This window comes from Candoia aspera, chromosome 2 (assembly GCF_035149785.1).
Source record: "Candoia aspera isolate rCanAsp1 chromosome 2, rCanAsp1.hap2, whole genome shotgun sequence".
Classification (NCBI taxonomy): domain Eukaryota; kingdom Metazoa; phylum Chordata; class Lepidosauria; order Squamata; family Boidae; genus Candoia; species Candoia aspera.
Genome location: NC_086154.1, coordinates 172,788,738 through 172,806,229, shown reverse-complemented (window position 1 = coordinate 172,806,229; position 17,492 = coordinate 172,788,738). Strand labels below are relative to the sequence as shown.

The 17,492-nt window shown below is 40.0% G+C and overlaps 1 protein-coding gene across 3 annotated transcripts; it reads right to left on the bottom strand.

The window, feature by feature from the left end:
- Positions 1-7,934: 7,934 nt before the first annotated feature.
- FUT10 (fucosyltransferase 10) lies at positions 7,935-15,711 on the bottom strand. Of its 3 annotated transcripts, none has more exons than XM_063294903.1 (5): positions 15,226-15,711; positions 13,136-13,430; positions 11,413-11,707; positions 9,511-10,346; positions 7,935-8,322 (listed from the first exon to the last, which is right to left on the bottom strand). In XM_063294903.1, the coding sequence occupies exons 2-5, from the start codon at positions 13,214-13,216 to the stop codon at positions 8,278-8,280; spliced, it is 1,257 nt and encodes a 418-aa protein (XP_063150973.1). In that variant the 5' UTR covers positions 13,217-13,430; positions 15,226-15,711; the 3' UTR covers positions 7,935-8,277. The 3 variants fall into 3 exon arrangements, with proteins under 3 accessions (XP_063150973.1, XP_063150971.1, XP_063150972.1); XM_063294901.1 differs by having other exon boundaries at positions 7,935-8,405; positions 15,226-15,710; XM_063294902.1 differs by having other exon boundaries at positions 7,935-8,405; positions 13,136-13,427; positions 15,226-15,710.
- Positions 15,712-17,492: the final 1,781 nt, after the last annotated feature.

Here is a 17,492-nt window from a genome sequence, read left to right as displayed (position 1 = left end):
TCACTGTCCAGACCTCCATAACTGGGCAAGATCAAGAAAGCAAGAATTACCAAAATTTCAGTGAGGTGCTTGAAAATGGTGAGAGGAATTTCCAACCCTCCTTCACAGTGAGTTCATTAAGATGGAGTCTCTTCAGTGACTTGAAACACGTCTTCCCAGGGCTCAGTGACAGGTTCGAAGCTAACAAGCTAAACAGCAGAGACCCAAGAGATTCCCTCTCTGTCTTTTGGTTGTGTCTAATCTCCCTTCCATTGCTTTCCAGCCTCTCTACAATCACTAACACTCACTAAGTGTAAGGGGTAGGCATGGGCAACAGTGAGAATACCTTTGGAGAGAGAAGAGAGGGAGAGGAAGTTCCGGCAGAGACATGGTGAGCTAAAGACATCTCCGTGGAGAGTGGGGATGACAACTGTGGCAAAGACCGAGGAACCGGTGAGTAGACCAGTTCTTCAGAGCCTCTCCAGATAATGAAAGGATGGGAGATCACCCACGTGTGCCCTATACAGCTGCTCCTCACAAGGAGAATGCAGGATAGCAGTCTCCAGCCAGTCTGAGTGCAGAAGATGAAGGGTTAATCATCAAGCTCACAACTGAAGCTGGTGCCTTTTAAAGCAGTGGTCCCCAACCTTTTTGGCACCAGACACCGGTTTCGTGGAATTTTTCCAAGGACGGGTGGGTGGGGGATGGTTTCGGGATGATTCAAGCGCTTCCTCTTTTTCCTGACCTTTTATTCTTTTTTCTTTGCACTGTTTGGAGATAGCAGCCAATGGGCTTGCTTTCTCTCACAAGAGGCGGAGCTCAGGAGGTAATGCAAGCAATGGGGAGTGGCTGTAAATACTCAGGCTGTAAATTCACTCGCTCGCCCACCGCTCACCTCCTGCTGTGTGGCCCAGTTCCTAACAGGCCACAGACTGGTACCAGTCTGTGGCCCGGGGGTTGGGGACCCCTGTTTTAAAGGACACTAATTTTGCTAACCTCACTTCTAATCACTTTTGGAAATTGCTGATTTAAATATCTTAAGGCTATTAGAGGTCTTCGGAATGGCACGTCTGAAAAGTCACCTGGTGAATGTTATCTTTATTCCTGAACAAAATAAAAATTAACTGTAAGTTTAAGAACTTAAAGAACTTGAAATAAACAGCAAAAAGCTAAACAAGATTTTGAACTAAAAAAGGGTCCAGACAAATTTGGAATATTTATTTATTTCGAATATTGTCACCACCCATCTCACTGAAACTTTTACTATAAGATTTTGGAATTCACTGTATAAAATAAACAGCTTTTTGTGAGAACAAGAATTATTTTGACTACCACAGGCCATAACAGAGATAAGAGACTTTTCGATTGAAATTGGACACTAGGGGGGACTAAAGTCCAGGAAAAAAAGAAAAAACAGCTTGCCTTTAGGATTGGAATTTACAAAATGACACAAAATACTACAACATTTGAAATATTAAAGGAAATCTTCAAAGAATGGGGCCAGAAATCAGTTGCCACAGTATCAACAATATCAGTAACAATGCTTCTATGGCTAGACTATGTCTAAAAGAGGTTAGTGAAGGAATGATAGATGTGAAACAAATTTTGCTTGATGCAGAAATAGTGGAATCAGAAATACTAGATAAAAAATGTGGATAATACAATACAATACAATACAATACAATACAATACAATACAATACAATACAATACAATACAATACAAATTGGAAATACAAATGAGAAGAAAAAGTGTGAATTACAAGATAGAGAAGTGCCAAGAGAATGACCCTGATAAAGACTTTTTACTGAATACACAAAAGAATCTGGTTAAAACTTTGAAAATCGAAGAGGAAATACAAAAGACAAACCAAGACAATGACCTGGATAATGACTTTCCACTGGATTTACAAAAGAGGTCTGTTAAAGCCTTGAAGAAGTCTTTGGAAAGGAAAAAGAAAGACAACATCTGAATGAATTGAAGATGAAGATTGTTAGAAGTAAAAGAAAGGAATATAAAGTTGGTTTGTTTGATCTACAGTAGGTTAAGACAAGTTTTTATAAAGCTCTGGTAACCCTTTACGGACTTTTTGCTGACACCAGGACTGAAAAGTTGATGATTTATGGTTTTGCATAAGGAAGGGATAGGTTATGGGAAGAAGAAATATTTGTTTGTAACTTTATAAGGGGTGATCAAATTTGTTTTTACTTGTGATGAAGACTGGAAATCACTTCTTTACATATTTATTTTCTTTTTCTTTATTGTACTTCTTTCCTTTTTTTCTATTTTTCTTTTTCTTTCTTTGCACTTTTTATTCTTTCTACCTCTTTTTCTGAGTTTAATTTGTATTTGCTTTTACTATTATATTTAAAATCTTTATTAAAAAAATTAAAATTCAAGAGAGAGAAGAAAGGGGGAGAATGGGATCTCAGGATCCTAAGAACAGATTTAAGCAAGAAATGTGATCAAGGCCACAAGCTGCTCATTCTTGCAGTATGGTAGTTGTTTCATGATAACATTTTATGAGAATGTAAGATCAAGAAAAAAATGCACTGATCTTTTTGAGCTTTCAGTTAAAAGTAAGTATTACTATAAAATTTAAAGACTACTGTTTTAGTATTTATGTAAAAAAGGTCAGTCATAAATATTTTCAATGGAAGGGGGAAGAAAGAGGGTTAGCTTGCTATAAGAAATGTAGTTCACATTAACTCTGGATGATCATCTTCCTCATATGTATCTTCCAGATACAACTCTACCTCTAGAAAATTCCAAACAGCATGGTTGGTTCCTCCCAGTACATCTGTCAGACTCCAGCATGGAAAAGACTGCTATTTCATACCTTAACACTGCAAGCCAAAGAAGGGAGGCATTTTTCTCCTCCTGTGTATATATTGTACTTTATGAACCTGCTGTAGTAGTGAACTCACCATAAAGCCACATCAGCTTTCCCGAAGCTGGGTGCTCTTCAGAAATGTGCACTTCAACCTCCAGGGTATGCCAACTAGCATGGCCGTTCTTGAGAATTCTGGGAGTTAAGCACCCAAGTTAGGATGGTTGATACGCATTTTCTAAGAATTAGACTTGAGGGGGGAAATATGTAATTCTAGTTTAGAGTAAAATCTGTATTGACACAGTAGCCCTACATCAATCACGAAGCAGCCTATATTTTCTCTGATTAGTTGGACTTGGGTCAATCATTAAGCTACTATTTCTTCTCAATTTAAACAGATTTCAAAATATAAACAGCATATGGTTTAATAAAAATGTACTGTAAGTACTGAACAAAGCATGGGGTAGGAAAAGGAGCAAGGAGAAAAAATAAAGAAAATGTCCAACTTACCTGAAGCAAAAGAATTGCTTTGGTTTAAAGGTTGGAAATATGACCCTTGAAGGATGGCCCACATGAGAGTTCACTTGCATTTGAACACTCCTTTGTACAACCTTAATGTCTTTTAAGTCTTTTAAATGCTCTTCAGTGTCCTTCCTATTATAGATTTAAAGCTTTTTACACAAAAGCATTCCAGCCTGAGCAAGAAACATAGCTCTTATTTTTGTATTTTGTATTTATGATGAGACCTTTACTAAGCATAATGTTTGCCAGTTTCTGAAAAATGTCAACGCTCAAGTTCAATAGGAAGCAATCGTCATCAAATATCAGATCAGTTAAATCTGTAGAATAATGGAAAGGAGTCCAACTGAAGGTCAAAAATGTTATAATTAATTTCAAATCCTTTTGAGCTTTATGTAATTGATCAGTAGGGTATCTGCTAACAGCGAAATACTTTGGTTTTAGGGGCCTATGGAATTTCCTCCCTAGATGAAGTCATAGAGTTTGGAAGAAATATGTATTTTACCAGTATTCAGAGCACCCATGATTAAGATTAGCATACTATGACTTACGGTAGCACAACAGCTCCTAGAATTTGGCACAGGCAACTTTTGTTGGGAATTATGGAAGATGAAATTCAACTTTCCTGTGGGGAACAAGAATTAATCCCATCTTGAGTTCATAGGATGCTTACCTAACATTCTTTGGTAAAACCATTGGTTTGATCAAATAGGATATTCCAGCTCTTTATTCCAACCTTCTTTGAATTTTCAATATTTATCTGTAACTGAGCTATGGATTTAGGCTCCACCAACACTTTTTCTAACATGATTAATAATTTAGAAGTTTCAGAGGTTTATTTGTTTATTTATCACATTTATATACTTCCACAATCCTGAAGGACTCTACCAATGCCAAATTGAGAAATCAACAAATATTTTAATTGGATATCTTGCTACTGAACAATTTTAGGTAATCCAAATTCTTTTTGGAGAGACTCGGTATCTTTAAGACTCTTTAACAATCAATTGATCTGAAGTATTCATTCCTTTCCTGTTTTCTCTGAAACAAACAAAACTTTTACTAACCATTTTTAAATTAGGGTTACCTGGAAGGGTCAGGATCAAACAAAACCTTCATTCCAGAATCTTTCCAATATGTCTTGCTGTCTTTAAAGTGGGCAAAATAACAGAGTGTCAGCTAAAGTTAAAACCAAGCACTTGCCAAGTTTTCAAAGGAGTAAAATTAATTATAAATAGGTATTTTTCATATTGATTGAACAACCCAGCAGATGTTCAAGAAAGATTGTCTGTCTTAATTTTTTATATCAGTGAAACACGTTTGAAGGAACCTTAACACATATGGTTTGGACTTGCTTTTTGGTTACCTCTTGTTGGTTTAATATTTCTATTTTTATTAACATGGTGTTAAAAAGAGAATTAAGATTTAAAGATATGAATGTAATATTAAACAATGTACTGAAACTTTGGAATTTGTCAGTCTGTTAGAACTTGGGTATATCAGACTTTAGGTCAGCAAAAAGATAGTAATGCATGGCTGGAAAGAAATTACAGCGCCTGCTGTAAAATCTTGGACTCAAGAAATGTGTTCACTTTTAGCCTTTGAACTGGCCCTTTATAGGCTTAATGGAAAAACTGATCAATATGACTCCAAGACATTGTCGGTCATAATTCAATTTGTTGTTAAAAAAGTGATTCACTTTACAATGGGATTGTATTTTACAGACATGTTCTGATGTATTTTGTTTTACTCTCCTTTTAGAGAATATGTGGTTGTTGTTTTTTCTTTTACCACTTCTTTTTCTTGTATTCTAGTATATACAAATAATAACAATATTTGTTAAAAAGATGGGAGGCAGCAAGTTGAAGAAGGCTGGTTAATGGAGGACTGAATACACCTTCAAGTCTGTCTTTAGAAACTACTGGAAGCAACTTGCTTGCATTTAAGCTTCTTACAACCTAATGCAACTCCTGTTTTTAATCAGAAATGAATAAATAGCTTTATCCTACTCAGAATTAGATGCATTTGAGTGTACTCGTTTCAGAAATAAATTAGATTTGCCTAACAGGAAGAAGTGCACATAAGTGTGCAATCTTTGACTCAGCTATTGGGAGTAAACGTCATTAAACTCAGGGGGACATCCTTTTGAGTTGACATGTATAGGAGTACAGTGAAAATCTAATTAGTTAAAGCCCATTCTGTGCAATCTGACATGGAAGCAAACTCCACTGAAAGTGGTGGACTTTATTCCTAAATAAATTTCCACAATGTCAGACTACAACATTGTGTACTTATTAGGAAGTAGCTACACTTCAGTAATGTTTTTATATGGGGGTATATCTGTTTAAAAATCGGCTGCTGGGCTGATAGGTTTAAATACTGGTGGAATTTAACCTTGATTATGTGCCATCAAGTCACTGTCAACTATTAGTGACCCCATAGATAGATTTTCTCTATTACGATCTGTCCCTAACCTGGTGTTTCAGGTCTTCCAATGGTGCACCCATTGCCCCTGTAACTGGGTCAGAATTTAACTTTAAATGATAGAAATATATTTAGAGGAACTCTTTTAGCATTTAGGGTGGAAGTTCTTGTACGTAATTTCATGTGTCTTTCTATACAGCACCAAACAATGGCCATTTTTGGAGCTCCATAGCAGAAATCAACCATTGGAGGGCTCTGGGACAAATCCATCTTTCTAGCCATTATTAACCAAAGAAGTTAAAGGGAGAAGATCTTTTGGAACTAAGAATGCCAGCAGATCTCTTTAAGGACAGAAATGAACAATGTCACCTTCACCTTTACTCTGTTGCCAAAGATTGAAGCTGCTATGTAGGTTCTCTTTCATTTAACAAGTCATTACTGTATGTCTTCCATTGACAAGTAATAGGAAACCTGAAATCCTATAGAGACTGGACTAGGAGCAAGCCTTAGTGAATTGAATAGGATGGCATTGGTATAGCATTGCAAATAGCATTGTAAAGATATGATGCTTGGAGAAAGTGTTCTGTTATAGGGAGGTATTCCTGATGTTTTGGACTGTGGCACTTCTTTTTGTGACATAATTTTTAATGTTCCCTGTTTTAAAAGTGGGTGATGGGTAAACTTTGATTAGGATATTTATTTTTATGTCAGCATACAAGTGCCAAATGCTAATGCATTTTACATTCATCTTCTGTGTCAGGGAATTTGAAGTTGCCAGGTTTTAACTAAAGCTGCTGATGCTGAAAAGGTTGGCAATGTAGAGAGATGCACCAGAAATGCTCCCATCTCCCATCTCCTTCTCTGAGGGGTTTCATGACAGCGATCAGCAGCAGGTACACAGCCTTTCAGGGCAAGGAAACAGCTGCTTGTTATGGACAAAATGCATGGTCAGCAGGCAGCCACTTCTTGGTATGCAAGCTTATTTGCTCTTGATGCTGCCAAAGCATTTGCTCCCAAGTGGTCCTAATTCTGTCTAATGGTGCCAGCATCTTAACATCAATCGTCTACATATAGTATATACCATTGCCAGCTTTATTTCTGGCAAGGGGCTTTTTAAAAAATAAAGAAGAACTAGCACAATTCAGTTGGTTAAAGTCCCCCCCTTTTTTTTTATATTCAACCTGCAGAAAGAGGTTGCAGTATCTGCATTTCTGATAACTGCAGATCCAGACTAGGCTATGGGTAGTTGCAAGGGTTTTGTTCAGTTTAGGCTTCCTTTACTGAGGCTATACAGCAACCTTCTTCATCTGATGCCCTGCAGATATATTGGGCTTCACATAATCCTCCGACACCATAAAGGCTGTGGAGGTTGAGGAATTATGGAAACTCTGAAGTCTAACACATCTGGAGGACACCAGGTTCTATCCTACACCCCCAACAGTAGCAGCCCAGCAGAATCCAACACTTCTAACTGGGTCGGTCATTCCAGTGCCTTTGTAAAGCATGCCAGTATTAGGTTTATACTGCATGGCTTATTAATTTCTGTGCTTGATGAAGACTCCGAAACCTTGGAGCCAGGCAAATTATTCAAGCAAATGATTCCAATCCTAATTCAAGTTCTGACTATCTGTCTTTGTGCAAGTTTTAAACCGCAGACATCATGCTAAGAAAATGTTCTACCTGCTGTACGTATGAGTAGTAGGGAGTAACGACGTTTCAGTCATATGAAATAATGTTTGGGTGAGATAATCTTTCTAAGATTTCCTTGCTATGTATCTTTCTTTTTGTTCTTGTCATGGCTCTGTAGTTCTTCCTTCCATGGGTTTCATGTAAATATTTCGTGTTTCATGTAATGTATTTCTTTTGGATAGACACAGACACACAAACACACACACTTACTTACATACAAACATCAATGCCCATTCCTTTGAACAGGGAAGTCTATTACTTCAACTGCTCATAAATGTGCCAGGAACATAGAAAGCGTCTTGGTTCTGAGTCAGAGCACTCGTCTATCTAGCCCACCATTGTTGGAAGGGATGGGCAGAAGCTCTCCAGGGATTCAGCCAGGAATTTCATTTTTTCCAGTCTCACCTGGAAATGCTGAGGATTCAGCCAGGCATCTTTTGCAAATGTGCTTGAATGTAAAACCTAGCAGAAGCAGCCAGATGCACACCAAGAGGGAAAGGCATGGATTTTATTATATTCTCGTATTAATCTACACATGTTAAAGATACTGTCTTAGTATCATCAGTAAAAGCATGTATTACAAGATGAGGTCATGATAAATAGTCACTAAATATCATATCTTCATACATTCAGTTGTTACAAGTCACTTCCTACTTTATTTTAAACAATGATTTTTCGCTACCGGCTTTTTCTGGTTGCTGTTTTTCCTACCTCGAGGTAAGTATTCCTTGTTTTCTAAACTACTCTCTAAAAACCAGAGTCCAAAACTCCAGGGTTGTGAAATTCCTGTTCCTTTCTACCAGCTGCTGCAGCGCATGAGCTTCTCTCTTAGACTGTTCAAAGCTTGATCGCCACACCTCCTGCAGAACTGTTCTCTGCACACTGAGAGGAGAAAAAGCAAATGCTTGAGGTCTGGGGCAGCTCAGATGGTTTGCCTCTGCCTTCCACCTTCTTGGTAGCATTCCCTGGCAAAAAATAAAAACACAAGCAGGCCAGCAGGTGGGTAAGTGGTTGCCACAGCCCGGCATGAGTGAAGCTGGACCGAGGAGGCTGCTGCCAGGCCGGGGTGGCTGCTGCCAGGGGTCGGAGGGTGCACAAACAGCCCTACGCTCTGCTGCCCCTACAGCCCCCAACTGACCTTCGCTCTCTCCTTCCTCCCACTACTGAGGCATACCTGGCCTGGTCCTTCGTAAAACCCCAGCCACCCCAGCCCAATTTGAAGCCGCAGCCGCTCCAGCTCAGCCCCACAGCGCGAAGCCCCTCGCCACCCTGAACTCTGAAGTCCCTGATGCCCTGTGCTCCACCACACTAGCTGACCTTCACTGTCTTCTTGCTCCCGCTGCTGAGGAAACCTCGTGAGACCTCAGGAAGGCTGTGTACAACCTCGGGAAAAAGGCCTTGCACGGCCAGCAGCTACCCTGTGAAGGGCCACGCTGAGCGCACCTCATCAGCAGCAGGAAACAGGCGATGGAGGAGGTCAGTTGGGGGCGGTGGAGTGCAGGGGGCCGAAAAGGCAGTGATGGGGGGAAATAGGTGGGTGGGGGTTGTTGAAGCACACCCTGTGGTCATAAAGGCAGGCAGGCAGGCAGGCAGTCAAGCACCCAAATTTTGATCATGTGACTACAGGGGAGCTCCAACGGCCATAACTTCAAGGACAGGGTGTAAATACCATTCGTTCAGTGCCGACATAACTTTGAACAGTTGCTGAACAAACGGTTGTTAAGCAAGGACTACTTCTTTCTTGAAAGGGTTTTAGCCTGCGTACGTTCAAGAGGCTTCACCTCCTTCAGATGTACTTCCGTCTCCTTGGAATGGAAGAATAGAGAGCAATGGGCATGATAGCAGAGTGAAGCCAGCGTGCTCTAACTACCTCCCAACATCTATGAATCACAGAATGACTCATGGACCTCTCTCATGGCAACATCTTCTTTCTGTGGGAACTCTGCAGTTCTGCAGACTTGGTCTGCCTGTTACACTTTAGACTTCCTACACTGATTCTGCTTGAAGATCAAGAGACAGCAATTGACTTAGTGACCCCAAGTCACTAGGGAGAGACATATTTATACTTACCTTTGCTTGTCTCCTGATATTTTCCCATACCCTGGTGCACACCATGCACTCAAAGGCATCTATGTAATTGTCCTTCATGATATCTTGCACTCCCCACGTGCGTTCTCTGATAACAGCAAGCAGCTGTTCGTTGGAAATGTCACCTTTCAGCTTCCATTCAAGGTAGGCCGCATATTCCTTGTCATCTACATCCAGAGCTTTGATATATTGAGCCAGCTCCTTCGGGTGTGAAAATTCTGTGATGAGAATGGCGCTCTTGTTGCTTGGAAGCCAGTCCTGAATAGTGGGAGAGCCATAATAAATTGGGACTACTCCCAGCTTTAGTGGCCTCCAGAGTTTTTCAGTGATATAATCTTCACAGACTGCATTCTCAAAAGCCAGGACAAATTTATACTGAGCAAGTATCTCGTAGAAACCATTGCTGTCCATGGAAGCCAGATTTCGGAGATGCTCAGGAAGATCTCTATTATGCAGACATGCCCCATAGGAATCAATTTCAATGTGAGCCATCAGCTCCTTTATGTAGCTGTCTCTGTCAGAGGGAGGATCACAGTCAGACTGTACGTAGACAAGGGGCGCAAGTCTCTTCCGCAAGCTGTTCTTTTCTTGCAAAGAAACTGTGTATTTCAGGGACTTTAAGGCCTCAATACTTTCAAGGTACTGGGTGGTAAGTGGTAGGTGCGAGTGGCGGCTGAACGTGGCTGTGTGGTTGAACAAAGTGATGGTGGGAGCCTGGAAAAGCTTGTAGTTGTTTTTAGGGGACTCCTCATGGAAAAGGGCCCAGTCATGATAGTCTGCACGGGGCAGAGGTAAGCTGTCTATGCTGAAATCAGTACCTAGGTGTTGAAAAATATAGCACATTCCTTTTAATTAAATTCAGGTGAAATTAGATGCACATTCTTTGATAGTATAAATAGCTCATTATCAAGGTAGTGTGATAATCACCAATAAAGTAGACATCCTCCAATCGTAAGCTTCATACTAAGTGGAAATTGCAACAGATGTTGCAGAACGTTCTTCTTAAAGATGAAAGCCAGCTGGCATTGCTTTCTTCGAAGATACCTTACTGTATTCATTCCTCCACCCTTGCCCCGTTTTTGAGCTTTTTTTCCCTCAGCCACCAGACAGCATGGGTAGCCACTGAGGATACAAGTGATATAATGGTATGTGGGAAAGACCTTGGGAGACAGAGCAGAGAGATGCTACCTAAGGAATGGTCAGATAAAGGACAGCATACCCCACAGCTGCATAATGGGAGGGGCAAGAGGCTCAGAAGGACCCTCCCTAATTTCTCCACTGTAAAGGAGATAGCGGGGAGAGAATTGTGCTTTCAGACTTGCAGGTTTTTGTTAATGTAGCTTTACAATAAAGTAGAATTAGCTTACCTGGTCGTGTTTCCTGTCTGGTTTATCTGGTAAGATTGACAGGTAGTCCTCGCTTAACATGGTAATTGGGACTGGCAACTCCATCACTAAGTGATGTGGTCAGAAAGCACAACATCATATGACTGCGCCGACTTACAATGGCAGTTGTAGCAGTTCCAGTTGCCGTCCTGTGGTCACGTGATTGTCATTTGCGGCGTTGACTTTGCTCGTCAGAAGCGGCAGTGAAGGTCACAAATGGTGATCACGTGATCATGGGACACTGCAACTAAGGGGAGGAACAAACCTGAAAACAATCCAATCAGGACTCAGCATGCTCAGCGGCCATGAAATGCTGACTGTTTGGGATGGGGGAACAGAAAAACAAAAGAACAAGTGGAAGTGACTGCAATCTAAATAGCCATATTCCCAGCTGGTGCCACTTTTTTCTTTATACACAAATCAGGATGTAAATTACGTAAGAACAAGGGGAGTAAAAGATCACTCAATAACCTTTCCAAAACCATAACTAGCCCCTTACCATAGAAAAGGAAGGCTTTAGTCATAGGATTATGTTGATAAGTCCTGTTGATGGTAAAGAAACATGCATCCTGGCCACACTGAGCCTGCCGTCCAGACTCTCCTGTGAGCGGGGACCACCACAGCAAGATGGGATACCTGTCTTTGTTCAATTTTTTTCCTGTATTGTGGTCAAGTTTTGGCCTTTTGAAAAACAGAGAAGGATATTTCTGGAACTCATCTTCTTTGGAAGCATCATTTTGTGAAACTGAGTTTTTTGTTGTCAACTGTTCAGACTTGCCAAGTTCTACAATCACCTTTTGAAAGCAAAGAAAAATAATTACTGAAGGCTTAAGAAATAAGGCATGAAAATTTGTTTTAAGACAGTATGCACTGATTATCAACTTTAAATGGTCTTAGACTTTCTAGTGAGAGCCAGTTTGGCGTGGTGGTTAAGGCACTAGGCTAGAAACTGAGAGACTATAAATTCTGGTCCTGTCTTGGGCACAAAGCCTGCTGGGTGACTTTCAGCCAGTCACTCCTTCTCAGCCCTAGGAAGAAGGCCATGGCAAACCACTTCCAAAATTTTGCCAAGAAAACTGCAGGGACTAGTCCAGGCAGTCACCAGGAGTCAACACTGACTTGAAGGTACACACACACACACACACACACTTTCTAGCATGTGTTCAATGAGGCTGTGATGGGGTGTACTATTTCTGGATTGTGAACTTATTCTAGTCATATCATTAATTATATTGGACTATCGCTGTCTAGTCCCTTCCTCATTGTTTCCAGAAGATCTTTAAAGATACTTTTATTTCATCAGGCCTTCAATTCTACTGAAAATTTATTGGCATACATTTTGGGAGAGGGTTGATTTCTTATTACTCTTTTTTGTTATTTTTTGTTTATTTTCTTGTTCCATTTATGATTTTAAGTCTTTTGAGTTGGGCAGGCAATAAAAACTATAAAATAAATAACCTTATAATTTGCAGAAAACTGATTTATTCAAAAACTTCTAGGATGCTTGTGGAAAGTGTTTCCTTCTGACTTTTAGGAATTTCCCTTGTCTGTAAACCATGACCTATCCTGTTCTCCAGATTCCCCAGCCTTGGTGTAACTAAGTTGATGTCCTAGAAATGAGGAATGAAGGCATTAACACAGAAGCTAAGAAGTCTGCTAACCCCATCCAACCTGGATTCAAGCCTGCAACAGCAGATCCTCTTTGGGGTTTAAATTTAATTTCATACTACTACTTCACATGAAAAAATGTACAGTCTTCCACAGGACCCATTAGAAGCAATTCTGATCCATGACAGAGTTACCTCTGATCTGGTTTCTCCTTTTTTTACTGCATCAGCTCACAGTCTTACAAGAGGAGCCATGCTGTGACATTATAAGATAGAATAATTCATGAACCAGAATAATGAGAATGGGGATGTTTGTTTACTTGAGAAAAATGACTTGCCCTGTATTTTCTACTGTTTGCATGTATTGTCCTTTACTGGTGAAAACCCATCAGTGCTGAGAAACCAGTAGAAAGGAGCAGAGATTTGGGAGCACTGGTTAAGTACATAATCAAACCCCAAACACTGGGCTGAACCCCCCAGTTCTGAAGCTGATACAGCAGTGTCCCCATTCCCTCTCCTAAAGCTTTGCACTACTGTACATAGAGCAGTCCTATTCCCTCCTCTCCTTATGGTATTTCTGAATATATTTAGCTCCATCCTGAGTATCTTTGGTACCTGGAAAGTGATCAGGAGAAAAAAGAGAGCCATAAAGCAGAAGCAGGATGCCCAAAATCTTTTCTTCCTAATTGTTTTCATGCCTTACGGTCAGGCATACAAAGCATTCATGTTTGGGGCTCGCGAATCCTCAACATGCCCCCTGAGTGGTCCAACTGTATTCTCCCTAGAAATCCATGTTCCTCTCCATTGTCATCACTGATGGGGGAAGAAATGCCATCAAACCTGAGTCGATCCTTGATTTTGTATTACTGTAGCTTCCTGAATCAGGGATTTCTTGGAGTTAAGGCACCTGCTAAGTGAAAAGATACAGGTCAGAGGCACATTCTCCAGCCTGTGCTGGCATATGTGCTAGGAAGCCAGTCCCAGTCTTTCTGATGTGGTGGATGATCACTTCCCCATCAAAAGCTTTTGAGAACCACATAAGCCAAGAGTTAGCAACACTGTATGCGTGGGTACTACGACACATGTGGCCCCTTCCCAAGTGGGATCCACAAGACCCCAACATTAAATACAAATTATTTCTTTTAAGGCCCAAAGCTTCTGAGGCTGCCAAATCTCAGAATCCAATATTGGGACAAGCCTGTGAGATTATAGTCATTTAAAATTAAATTAAATTAAATTTTAATTAAATTTAATTAAATTTTTATTTACTAGTAGAGCATTAGTGGTCCACAAACCACAGCTTGGGGACCACTGTCCTACATTACATTTCCATTAATCTGCAACAAGATGATGTGGATTTTGCTGGCTCTGGATAATCAGAGTTTTGATTCAACACAGAGTAGGAGACCTTGGAAACAGCAGGGCAGTAGAGAAGAAAGAAAAAGGTCACATTATACCAGAAGGAACCTGGATACACCTACGTTTAATTACTATCACAGCTCTGTACTATATGCAAGTATAAAACAGGATCGAATTAAGATTTCACATGTGGAATTTAGCTGAGAAATTTTGTCTTTTTGCAGTAAACACATAAGTAACGTATCTACTAATTACAGTGTTTGGGGCAGAGTGAACAGGAGAGAATGCTTTGTTCTATATAGCATACAGTAACGTTAAAGGTAAAGGTTTCCCTTGACATTAAGTCCAGTCGTGTCCGACTCTAGGGGGCGGTGCTCATCTCCGTTTCAAAGCCAAAGAGCCGGCGTTTGTCCGTAGACGCTTCCGTGGTCATGTGGCCAGCATGACTAAATGGAATGCTGTTACCTGCCCGCCAAAGCGGTACCTATTAATCTACTCACATTTGCATGTTTTCGAACGTTACATAATAAATATATGCAAGTTTACATTCATTTTGCAGCACAGAATTTGTGTAATTGTAGGAACTGATCTGAGGCATCTCTAGTTTATTTTAGACCAAAGCACACATGCATCAAATATATAATTACTAATGGAAATGTGACACAAGACAATTACAGAATCTCTTTCCCTGAAGTGTTAAGGATAATATTAGCACCAATATTTGATAAAGGTTTGTAAGGTTCTCCCCAAAATGTGAAGTGAGACAGGAAAAGGGGGATTGGTGGGAATAGGAAAATCTTCCAGAACCAACTTTGCCTTTTTAAAAAAGTTGCCTCTGCTTCTCTCCTTCAACAGTACTGAAGCAGCTTTAAAAGAAAATGTTCTTAAATCTCTGTTTTAACTTACTGTTGCTTAATTTAATTTGAATTTAATTTTTTTACACCGCATATTATTCTAAAAGCTTTTGCTCTAGGAAGATAAACGAACGTTTAGAAATTAAAAGAAAGGGGGAAACTGTTGAAGCCGCTTCTGCTGAACAGGCCCGAGGTTCTTCCTGTCTCCTTTATGCTAAAACCTGAGGGGCGGGGCTGCAACATTAAACTGGCAGTTTTAGTTAAAAGAGTTCACGCGTCTCGGTAACAAGTTTCCCCTTCTATTGTTATCTATTGGATCGCTTGTTCGTTCGTTTCCAATTGTAAATGCTTCTTTGCATAGACCAAAAGTACACCGAATAAGGATAGTCTTTCTTCTTAAGACCTACAGGCGCCTTTTCACGTCTTTTGCAGCCTTGCATGGCTAACAGGAAAACTACCGGAATGCGTCCCATAGGAAATAAAAATACTCACCCAGGTCTCTGTTCTTCTTCCCGGTTGTTGCAAAGCTCTTTTTACTTTCAATTTGTACCTCTACCACCCCCTCCCCCAGGCTGATAGTAAAGCCTGCAGCGGATCGCAGCGCTCCTCTCCCGAATTATCCATACGGAGGAGCATCTGGGAGAACCAGATCCCGGGTATCCACCTTCCAGGGTTCCCCGGATCCCACTTTGGAAAATAGAACGTTCCTGGGTTTCTGTAAAGCAAAGTTGGTCTGATTACGCCCAGCGTGGCATCTTTTCAGTGGAGACACCCATCTCTTCCAGAACGTCCCGAGCGAAAGGATCTCAGCCAAAAAGGGTGGAAAAAAATAATAAATTCAGCAGTAATTTATCTGGTTTCTAGGGGAAGGTTTCAAGCTTTCCGTTTTGGGAGCGCATTAAAAAAAATAGTGATCGTGGTTTCCATAGCCTTTGCAGGGCGATTGCCAACTCGTTTTAGCATAATGCAGTAATCTGAGAGTAAACTGCGTCAGGCACATTCACACACCGCCCGAGAGAGTAAAAAAAAAAAGGCTCAATGTGAATTAATTGCATACTTCACGTTATAAAACTTTTAACATGGTTGTCTATTAGAAATAATTGCGTGTCGCCGTTCATAACAAGAGCTACCGTAACGGAGCTGCACAACTCCTTATGACCACGAGATGGCAGCTAAGACTTGATACATGAGACCCTTACTCGTGGCTGCCATCTAGTGGCCATCCAGATCGGACATACTGTAAACGGTTGGAGGAATCTCTAGAATGAGAGCCCCTCCATCACATTTCATCCAATATTTCAGAGCTGAAGAGAAGAACATCTCGTACCTTAATTATCTTCAATATTTTGCTTTAAAGTCTCCTCTTTTAGATTATCTGTTGCTGAGTTTGCATTAGCCTGAACCACGTCTCCTGAATTATTTTTGAAGTGTACACAACTTTATCTTACACAATACACTGTTAAGAATCAATAAGCCTTCTTTTGCATGATAGACTATTTCAGCTTCTTCTAGGAAAAGTTGCAAATGTTGATTTTGTAGAACTGTGGATATCATGACAAAGCCTTAATGGAGAAAGAGAAGGAAGATGAAGTTGGTACATAGAACATTCAATTTCTGTATTAGCTGGGTTCACACCATGAAGCTAAGCTAAAACCATACTAGACCGTTTGAGCCTTTGAGAAAACAAGCCTGGAAAATGTAAACTCAATATGAATAAAAGTGTAATCAGCATGTTAGATGCTAAACGTGAAATTATATGTGATCATCAGTTTTGAGTGGAGGAGATACCAGTTGATTAAGAAGCAAACTTAAATTATTAAAAAGTAGCAAAGACAACAAATTAAATTATAAAAGCAATGAAAAGGACTGACGTAAACACAGTCAGTAATCCTGCATTTAAACAACTATGTTCTAAGTAGAATCATGTGTTATTACTTATAGAGATGTGTTTTTATGGCTGCTGCTAGTTTTAAACAATCAGAAGGTATTTTGATATGGTGGACTAAGAATTAAAAAATGGATGTTTTGTGACATTTCTCTCATTTTACGTGGACAGGAGAAATAGAATTCTGCTAGGCTTCTACTCTATTTTAATGTGACCAATTATAAACTTGCTTGCTTTGCTTGTATTAATTAGGGTTTTAATGCTTTTCTGTTTTAATGTATTAATTAGTTTTGTCGTTTAACTGTCCAAGTGGTCCTTTTTAGAGCAATGTGATATAATAAAGTTTTTATAAATTAAAATAAACTGGAAGACCTCTTTCCTTAACTAAAATTAAGCACTTTCAGGTCCTGTTCGTATCTCAGAGGCAAAGATATAAATCAATGACAGTGGAAATAAGTGGAGCTTAGAAGAATGCTATCCTCAGCAGTGGCTGAAATACAGATCAGAAAACTGTCTTTTCAAGCCTTACAAACATACTTTCATGTTCTCTCTCTCTCTCTCTCTCTCTATCTCTCTCTCTCTCCCTCCCTCCCTCCCTCCCTCCCTCGCTCTGAGCCTCATACCAGTAATATAAATATGGGCTGATGTTATGTTAGTACTGATGTATGGATTACTGAAGTAATGTGTATGAAACACTTCGCAAACGCTAACATGCTACAGAAATGCCAGATGGTATTCTGTTGAGGTTACCAAAAATATAACCATTTATGTTTTGTAAAAGGAAATTGATAAAGGAAATCTCCTTTCTCCAACTATACTGTTTCAACCCTAGAAGAAATTTACAGTGAAGGATTTCATTATACAATTCTCTTCT